At 42.6% G+C, this 10,461-nt stretch overlaps 1 protein-coding gene across 1 annotated transcript; it reads left to right on the top strand.

Annotated features, from left to right (window-relative positions):
- Window positions 1-3,503: 3,503 nt before the first annotated feature.
- Window positions 3,504-7,478, top strand: LOC110492348 (vesicular inhibitory amino acid transporter). Its single transcript, XM_021566585.3, has 2 exons — window positions 3,504-4,462; window positions 5,397-7,478. Exons 1-2 carry the CDS (start codon window positions 4,064-4,066, stop codon window positions 6,582-6,584), a joined length of 1,587 nt encoding a protein of 528 aa, XP_021422260.1. The 5' UTR covers window positions 3,504-4,063; the 3' UTR covers window positions 6,585-7,478.
- Window positions 7,479-10,461: the final 2,983 nt, after the last annotated feature.

Here is a 10,461-nt window from a genome sequence, read left to right as displayed (position 1 = left end):
AACTTTAATTTAGAGACAACAGGCATATGCCCTGTGTAATCAAACAAATGGTGGATACATTCCATATTTATTTCAGTCCAGGGACTTGATTGGCGGGTTGGCACAGATTTGGGAGCAGGGAATGTTGTAGCTTGATGCTGTGTCATTGAATCAGAGGCACAGTTCAATGCTCAGGCACAAAGCTCTAGTCAGGGGACCTCCTCTAATGTTAATAAGCAGATCTAGGTCATCTCCCACATAGGCTCCCAGAAGGCAAGACGTGACATTGTACCTCTGTCCCTAACACTGGGAACCTTTGCTTGTTGTGCATGTCATACCGTGATGAGCCACAGAGGAACAATTAGGCTACAAGCGCTTTGGGACTGCCTTCATGTAGCTCCTCCATTTTGTAGAAGCAGGGTAGAGAGATCCTAATTAGCTTGTCATCAGCTGTCATATTCAAGTGTTCCTGCAAGACTCTTAAGACATTTATTGGGTTATTGTCATGTTACTACTCTGTTAATATTATCATTCTTATAATTTAGTTGAGGTAGTAGAATAGCAATGTTATGATTGTCAGTACCTAAAAGACTGATCTTTCCTGCTGCAGCTCTTTCTGTGCTGATCATGAGATTAAATGGTGAAATGTCCGTTTGAATCTTTGCATGCAGGACTGGTGAAATAAAAAGACAACCTCCAACTATCTGTGACATAAATGAATGAGGGGAAGGGAACACCGTTTACATAATAGGCTGAGGTATGCATTGAGATTCCTACTGCTACCTTTGATATTTACATTTGAGTAATTTAGCAGATGCTCTTACCAGAGCAACTAGGGTTAAGTGCCTTGCTCAAGGGCATATCGACAGATTTTTCACCTAGCTGGCTCGGGATTCAAACCAGCGACCTTTTAGTTACTGGCCCAAGGCTCTTAACCGCTAGACTGCCTAATACCAGAGCCACAGCAGCAAACCAAACGCCCTGCAACCCCTAAACACTACCCCGCCCCCTCACACACAGAGACTGTCACTACCACTCTCTTCAGTCTTAAGCCCTGTAAGCATAACGATATTTTTGGGCCATAGAGTTATTAATGTGTTTGTGCACCTGTCACTTTGCATGAATCCCTGGGTGTGTAGTGTCTGTGTGTATGTGTAAGTTGTGTTTGTGTTTCATAGGGGATCCAAGGAAAGATTTCAAAATTGTGTGTGTGTTTATTTATCCATTCCTATGTAAATTGCATGTCCTTGTGGACCATTTAGTATAAGCAGCAGATTACATTTCTCTATTCTAAACCAAAATGCTTGTTTTTTCTCAATCCAGGATGCTATATTTTCTTAGATCCCTTCCCATTGTTAGGGCTCTAGATTGGCTTGAGTGGCTTCCCTTTTCATCTAGTGAGGCTTTCAGACAGACAACCTGTGTTCCTTTGAGTCTTGCCAACCAATTATTGTGGCCATGGCAACTATCTGAGTCTATTGCCCCCAGTTGGTGCATGTTAGCAGGTTATAGGCCTTCAGTATCTCTCCCCCTTCAGACATCCCTCTTTCATCTTTGCTGAATAAATATTTGCCTCTGTAACCCAAAGCTAAATTGGTCACCACAGCAAGCAATTTGATGCCATCTCAATAATAATATGTCTGAAAATAAATTTCTTATGAAGCTCCAAATGTGCAAATACAGATAGAGAACAACATATTTTTGTGTCCAGAAGATTAGTAAGTACATTTCACTGGAATTCGTGTTTGTGTAACATTTTCAGCCTATCCTCTGTCCAAGACCAGGGTTTTGCACACGATGGGGGAGGGAGGTTTAGTCACTGAGATGCCCCAAGGACTCTCCCGGGAACATTCTTTCCTCACTGTCCTCACACACACGCACACACTCATGCCAGCACACATGCATACACATACACGCACACTGTGCATGCCTCAACACAAATGGCAGCTGGCAAAGCAACCTAAGCCCAGCATGAAAATATAGGAACTTTCTCTCTGGGTTGATGCAAAATGTTGAGTTCTCGTCGTCTTTCACGTTTTTGTCTCATTTAGTCTTCGACCAATGCACAATTCAACATACATTATTCTGTAATTAATGTATCATCAGTCTGTCCATGTGCTATTCTCACTCTGTGAAAGAGTAAACTGTATTTCTGCCTTTCCTTTAATGTTAATAATGTATTCCGACAGATGGAAATGTTAGAAATGCCTTGCATACGCAGGCACCAAAACCTGATGACAGTAATACTGTAATGCGTCGTGACATGTCGGAACCGATTAGAAGAGAAAGGATAAGGTGCCTCTTATCATCTGAGGGATTACAGTTGGAGGCATCAAATGTTACCGTGATTTTTTTCTTCTGCATTTTCGAACACATTCCTGATCTTTAATGTCATATCGTAATTTGGGAGTTCTAAAGCAGACGCACATGACACGGGCATGTGTTTAATGAGGACGAGAATGCCATGCCTTTTCAAGGACAACCAACATAAGATATGATACTATTTAGGCCTACATTTGGTTTCCATGCCAGATGTATAGTTGATCTAATCATGATGAATTTTCTAATGCTGTGAAGATCTACATTGGAAATAGCTTGTCAAACAACAGGGGACATTTAAAAAATGACTTGGCAGTTACTGAAGGTTATAGCCAACATGCGCAAATTCAAGTCGCTGTCCCAGGTTCTGCAATGCTGAAATTAGTAGAATTTTCTCATGAAGATGAATGCGGCTCGTGGTCTCTCTAATTTATCAGCTAAATTTAAAGTATCTGCTCCCATGAGCAGAACAAAAATGACTTAGGCTACAGAGATCCGCAAATCAATTAAAATAATCGGAAAACAAATTAGACAAGAATACAAAAAAAATAAGATTGTTTTGATATATATTATACCAAATTAAAAAACGTGTAAGTGCTGGCTATACTCAAAGGGCCATAAAACAAAACATTGTCTCCTAATTCTTATAGCGAATAAACTAAAAAAACAAACGGAAATAATCTAAATAATATGCTATTGATGTCACAGCTAGGTTCGATTTTGATCTTCAAATATGTCGTACTTATTTATCAATTTTACACCTCTATGTATTTTTGCATTAGGAATAAAAAGACAAACACAAAACATTGGTATAGGCCTATGAATGGTAGGCAGTCTAAATCACATTTTTCAACGAACATGTGCGTCTGCAATTATAAACTACACCTTCATGAAACTGATCATACATCTGCAAGATCAACACGATCTGAATATGTTTAGTGTCATCATATCATAACGAAAAATATTGGAACAAATTATCGATCAAAAATAAAAATAGAATTAGGTCTAATTCAATATGCAAAATGATCTTAATCGAATAAAGCATAAATATTTTTGTATAAATAAAGCGTAAGAGCTAGCATCCATGCCTCTGGTAACAAACTACTACACCCCTTTCTCCCTCTAAAATCTCAAAGCAATTTGCTAAACGTAATAAATTGACAATTTTGTCCTTGGTCTTAGGCTACTGCAGAGAATTTGCGCCAGTGAGGGGGTCATACTTATGTCGTAGGCTGCGTCTCTCTCGCTCTCACACACGCACACACGCCCGCTTCAGAACCATGAGAGGTTTTTGCCTGCTGAGCAAGTCATTGCATTGGCAGTATACGAGGACACGTGCCTAGTCCGACTGTGACACACAGATTCCATCGCTCGTGGTTTGCACTTGTCACAGCTGCGCCACAGTTGACTGCAACATCCGAACCAAAACGGACAACTTAATGGAAAGGTCACAAACAGGGACATTCGATCACATTCAGCAGTTTAGAAGAACCAACTTGAGGAGCAATTGTTTTGCATAATTTCTTCTGAAGCCAAGAAAGTGTCAGGAGGGGTTTGAGAGTGACATGGATAATCAAGACCAACAGACGGGATTTTAAGGAGAGCCTATGTGGATGTAACGGTTGGACAGCCGTTAAGAGAAACGTCAAAACGTATTGGCAACAGGCATGGTTATCTTTCTCTTACAGCAGCAGCAACAGCCAAAATAACTAATAACCATATTTGATCCAATTGATATCTTAAGATCCACATTTATTTCACAACAATGGCTCACTTAATTCGACACAAGATCGGCAACAAGCTGACCAATGCGGCCAACACAGTGTCCAATAAGTCTCAGGCCAAGGTAAGCGGAGTGTTTGCCAGGCTTGGCTTCCAGGCCGCTACGGATGAAGAGGGTCTGGGGTTCGTGGACTGCGATGACTTGGATTTTGACTATAGACAGGGGATGCAGATGGACATCATGCAGGGTGACGAAGAAGGGGGAGATATGGACGGAGGAGACGAGTTGATGGTGGGGGACAGCCACTACCAGAGAGACGGAACCGGTCCACCATCCTCTTCCTCCCTCAAGAACACTGGGGCGTGTAACGAGTTGGCATTAGAGGACAAACCCAAAATTACCACTTGGGATGCGGGGTGGAACGTCACCAATGCCATTCAGGTAGAAATAATTTAAAGAAACACAAACATATTGGCACTATGTCAATGTAAGCCTAAGATAGGCTTGCAATATACGCCCATTCAGGGACACTGATTTGCATCCTACAAAAATAATGAAACAGACCTTAAAATTACTTTAGAAATGTTTTAATTGACGTGTAAAAATAGACTTTGAATAGGCATTGTATGGTTTCATATTTCACAATCCTTAATTTAGAACAAGTGTGACCTAAATATTTTATTTAAAAACAACTGCATATATGTGCCTTCATTTAATCAGAAGATAATGTCAATTTAATTTTAAGCATGTGTATAATAATAATTTGAGATTTTAGAGAAAAATGGGGGTTTATGCAAGATAGCCTATTTCTTATCAGCAAAAAACAGACCCCCGGTTGCCTCTCCGTCTGGAATGAATCACGGCTAAAATGGTTTGGATTAGCCTCAGGCACCATTAGGCCTACATCTTTATTCTTGATAACATTTCAGTGGTCCTTTGTAGTTGGTAGAGCATGGAGCTTGTAACCCAGGGTAGTATGTTCGATTCCCGGGACCACCCATACTTAAAATGTATGCATGAATGTCTGTAAATCGATTTGGATATCAGCATCTTCTAAATGGTATATGTATTATTACAGTGGATTGTACAAAATAAATCCAGTATTGATGAGGAAATATCTTAGAAATATTAGATTCTGTGCCTGGACGCTAGTCACCTGACAGATGAACAGAGAACTGCCTATGCCTTTTTTTCTCTCAACTCCAGTCGTTAAATGTGGGGTTTCACACATGTATGATTATGAAAATGTGAATGTCGTTTGCTATTATTATACAACTTTAAATATGATACATTTATTGCATGTGTGGTGTGGGGAGGCATGCCACTTCGATAAGACCATTTCCATTACGACTCAACTGTGCTTGTGTATCCACAGGGGATGTTCGTCCTTGGGTTACCATACGCCATTCTTCACGGAGGATACCTCGGACTCTTTCTTATCATATTTGCCGCCGTTGTATGTTGTTACACCGGAAAGATTCTTATTGCGTGTCTGTATGAAGAGAATGAGGATGGAATTCTGGTGCGCGTGAGGGACTCCTACGTGGACATCGCCAACGCGTGCTGCCAGCCACGGTTCCCGTCTCTGGGCGGACATATAGTTAACGTTGCTCAGATCATTGAGTTGGTCATGACCTGTATCCTGTACGTGGTGGTCAGCGGCAACCTGATGGTCAACAGCTTCCCCAATCTTCCGGTCTCGCAGAAGGCCTGGTCTGTAGTCGCCACGGCTGCCCTCCTGCCTTGCGCGTTCCTCAAGAGCCTCAAGGCGGTGTCCAAGTTCAGCTTGCTCTGCACCATCGCGCACTTTGTCATCAACATCCTGGTGATAGCCTACTGCCTCTCCAGAGCCCGCGACTGGGCCTGGGACAAAGTCAAGTTCTATATCGATGTCAAGAAGTTTCCCATCTCCATCGGCATCATCGTCTTCAGCTACACTTCCCAGATCTTCCTGCCCTCGCTAGAGGGGAACATGCAGAGGCCAAAGGAGTTCCACTGCATGATGGACTGGACTCACATCGGAGCCTGCGTTCTGAAGGGCCTGTTCGCTCTGGTGGCCTACTTGACTTGGGCAGATGCCACCAAAGAGGTTATCACGGACAACCTGCCGTCCACCATCAGAGCGGTGGTCAACCTGTTCCTGGTGGCCAAGGCCTTGCTTTCGTATCCGTTGCCGTTCTTCGCTGCTGTAGAGGTCCTGGAGAAGTCTTTTTTCCAGGATGGAGGGCGCGCTATTTTCCCTGACTGTTACGGGCCGGGAGGACGGATTAAGTCCTGGGGACTGGGCCTCCGGTGCCTCCTGGTGGTGTTCACGTTGATCATGGCCATCTTTGTCCCGCACTTCGCACTCCTCATGGGCCTAACCGGGAGTCTTACCGGCGCCGGGTTGTGCTTCCTTCTCCCGGCTCTCTTTCATCTAAAACTGATGTGGAGGAAACTCTTATGGCACCACGTGTTCTTCGACGTCGCCATATTCGTTATAGGAGGCATATGCAGCATTTCTGGGTTTATTCACTCAGTAGAGGGGCTCATTGAGGCATTCAAATATGGAGTCGAGGAATAAGAATGTATACATTCTACCTCTGTAGCCCATAGGTCATCATCTCATCAATCATTGGCGCTGAATGACAGACTGATTGACAGAGCAAAAGGGAGACTGTGTAACTGTACTTTGTTTTTTGCCTTCGTGATAATGTGCAATAATAGACTTTACAATCATAGTGTACAGTATTTAGTAATGAAATGTTATGTTAATTAGGAAGTGGGCAATGCAGTGTCCTTTGAAAAAGGATCATTTCTGAAGCGTTGAATATGATGCATGGTCTGATCAGGCAAAGTCAGGCATGTGAAAATGAGCTGTGTATAAGGCCTAATTTAGTGTGTGGATGTCTTGATATCTGCAATGATAATTGGCTTCCTTATGAAGATTTTTTTTTTTAAATACGTAAGTGAGTGTTTTATTATCGAGCTGCTATAGAATTAGATAATCTCACGCAGGTTCTGTCGTCATACCAGAGAAATCACGCTTCGGGCAACCACGTTGGTTGGTGCTATAGGGTAAACATACAAGGAACTCATATTTAGTGGATTAATCAGAACATTTCGATCCGTTTTCAACCGTACTCCTTGTCGACACATTTGGTTTTTGGTGTTTCAAGTGTCATTATGGATGATGTGAATTATTGCCGTGCAAGCAAGTGGCTCCTATGTGTTTATATGAAACCATCTGTCTTCTGTATAGTCTCCCTACCTGTTGAACGTATTAATTGTGCTTTTATGGAATTAATCATGACGTGTAATAAACGAGTATGTGTTGAATTAATAGATTTAAAAAATCGAATATTTTATGCATTATCATTGTCCAAGGAATAAATGTCTATCTGGAATTTGTGAACGCTCATGTATGTGCGAAAAAAATAATCTATGGGTGAATAAAATGTAGGTTTTTATGGATGAATATATAGTCAGTGGTTGTTTGGGGGTCTTTCAGGAAAAATGGAAGCAGAAATCTGGATGAGGAATGCGGATGTGGTGTGCAAGTATTATGCAAATTATCATAGATTTACTCACCTCACCTGCATATCCGAATTATCTGCCTATAAATTTAGACTCCACATACATTCTAATTCCCAATTAACTTAATAATTATATAGCCAGCCCAAGAGACATATGAGCACTGTCAAAATAAAGGTACAAATAATATATACAGTACCAGTGAGATACAGTACCAGTCAAAAGTTTGGACACACCTACTCATTCCAGGGTTTTTCTTTATTATACTATTTTCTACGTTGTAGAATAGAATATATCTTAACTATGAAATTAAACATATGGAATCATGTAGTAACCAAAAATGTGTTAAATAAAATATATTTTTTATATATTTGAGATTCCTGAAAGTAGCCACCCTTTGCCTTGATGACAGCTTTGCACACTCTTGGCATTCTCTCAACCAGCGTCATGAGGTAGTCACCTGGAATGCATTTCAATTAACAGGTATGCCTTGTTAAAAGTTCATTTGTGGAATTTCTTTCCTTCTTAATGTGTTTGAGCCAATCAGTTGTATTGTGACAAGATAGTCTTTTACAAATAGGGCTAAGTCCATATTATGTCAAGAACAGCTCGAATAAGCAAATAGAAATGACAGTCCATCATCACTTTAAGACATGAAGGTCAGTCTATCCAAAACATTTCAAGACCTTTGAAAGTTTCTTAAAGTGGGGCGGCGCACAATTGGCCCAGCGTCGTCCAGCTTAGGGCGGTGCACAATTGGTCCAATGTCGTCCGGGTTAGGGATTGGCCGGGGTAGGCTGTTATTATAAATAAGAATTTGTTCTTAACTGACTTGCCTAGTTAAATGAAAAAATATATATAAAAGTGCAGTCGAAAAAACTGTCTCTCATGAGAACTGCCACAGGAAAGGAAGACCCAGAGTTACCTCTGCTGCAGAGGATAAGTACATTAGAGTTAACTGCACCTCAGATTGCAGCCCAAATAAATGCTTCACAGAGTTCAAGTAACAGACACATCTCAACATCAACTGTTAAGAGGAGAATGCGTGAATCAGGCCTTCATGGTCAAATTGCTGCAAAGAAACCACTACTAAAGGACACCAATTAAAAGAAGAGACTTGTTTGGGTCAAGAAACAAGAGCAATGGACATTAGACTGGTGGAAATCTGTCCATTGGTCTGATGAGTCCAAATTTGAGATTTTTGGTTCCAACTGCCGTGTCTTTGTGAGATGCAGAGTAGATGAACGGATGATCTCTGCATGTTTGGTTCCCAACGTGAAACATGGAGTAGGAGGTGTGATGGTGTGGGGGTGCTTTGCTGGTGACACTGTCTGTGATTTATTTAGAATTCAAAGCACACTTAACCAACATGGCTAACACAACAATCTGTAGCGATACACCATCCCATCTGGTTTGCGCTTAGTGGGAGTATAATTTGTTTTTCAACAGGACAAGGACCTAAAACACACTTCCAGGCAGCAACATCCGCACTGAGCTAAAGGGTAGAGCTGCCGCTTTCAAGGAATGGGACTCTAACCCGGAAGTTTATAAGAAATCCCGCTATGCCCTCCAATGATCATTCAAACAGGCAAAGCGTCAATACAGGACTAAAATCAAATCGTACTACACCGGCTCCAACGCTCGTCGGATGTGGCAGGGCTTGCAAACTATTACAGACTACAAAGGGAAACACCGCCGAGAGCTGCCCAGTGACACAAGCCTACCAGATGAGCTAAATTACTTCTATGTTTGCTTCGAGGCAAGTAACACTGAAACATGCATGAGAGCATCAGCTGTTCCGGACGAATGTGTGGTCACACTTTTCGCAGCCGATATGAGTAAGACCTTTTAAACAGGTCAACATTCACAAGGCCGCAGGACCAGACAAATTACCAGGACGTGTAGTCCGAACATGCGCTGACCAAATGGCAAGTGTCTTCACTGACATTTTCTACCTCTCCCTGTCTGAGTCTGTAATACCAACATGTTTCAAGCAGACCACCATAGTCCCTGTGCCCAAGAACCCTAAGGTAACCTGCCTAACTGACTACCGACTACTGTAGCACTCACGTATGTAGCCATGAAGTGCTTTGAAAAGGCTGGTCTTGGCTCACATCAACACCATTATCCCAGAAACCCTAGACCCAATCCCATTTGCATATCGCCCCAACAGATCCACAGATGATGCAATCTCTATTGCACGCCACACTGCCCTTTCACACCTGGACAAAATAAACACCTATTTGAGAATGCTATTCATTGACTACAGCTCAGCATTCAACACCATAGTGCCATAAAGCTCATCACTAAGCTAAGAACCCTGGGACTAAACTCCTCCCTCTGCAACTGGATCCTGGACTTCCTGACGGGCCTCCCCCAGGTGGTAAGGGTAGGTAACAACACAACCGCCACGCTGATCCTCATCACGGGGGCCCCTCAGGGGTGCGTACTCAGTCCCCTCTTGTACTCCCTGTTCACTCCTGACTGCACGGCCAGGCACGAATCCAACACCATCATTAAGTTTGCCGATGACACAACAGTGGTAGGCCTGATCATTGACAACGCTGAGACAGCCTATAGGGAGGAGGTCAGACACCTGACCGTGTTGTGCAAGGACAGCAACCTCTCCCTCAATGTGATCAAGACAAAGGAGATGATTGTGGACTACAGGAAAAGGAGGACCGAGCACGCCCCCATTCAATTGGGCTGTAGTGGAGCAGGATGAGAGCTTCAAGTTCCTTGCCTTCCACATCACCAACAAATGAACATGGTCCAAGCACACCAAGACAGTCGTGAAGAGGGCACAACAAAACCTATTCACCCTCAGGAGACTGAAAAGATTTGGCATGGGTCCTCAGATCCCCAAAAGGTTCTACAGCTGCACCCTCGAAAGCATCCTGACGGGTTGCATCACTGCCTGGTATGGC

The sequence above is a fragment of the Oncorhynchus mykiss genome, chromosome 16 (assembly GCF_057628025.1).
Source record: "Oncorhynchus mykiss isolate SJ-2025 chromosome 16, ASM5762802v1, whole genome shotgun sequence".
Taxonomy (NCBI): domain Eukaryota; kingdom Metazoa; phylum Chordata; class Actinopteri; order Salmoniformes; family Salmonidae; genus Oncorhynchus; species Oncorhynchus mykiss.
Note: the sequence above shows the minus strand (reverse complement) of the source record. Positions and strands in the feature narration are given on the sequence as shown.

Excerpts from the sequence above, each read along its gene's own strand:
- LOC110492348 (XM_021566585.3), top strand. The coding sequence starts at position 4,064 with ATGGCTCACTTAATTCGACACAAGATCGGCAACAAGCTGACCAATGCG. Across the intron at positions 4,463-5,396 it reads ACGTCACCAATGCCATTCAG|GGGATGTTCGTCCTTGGGTT; the intron begins GTAGAAATAATT and ends GTGTATCCACAG.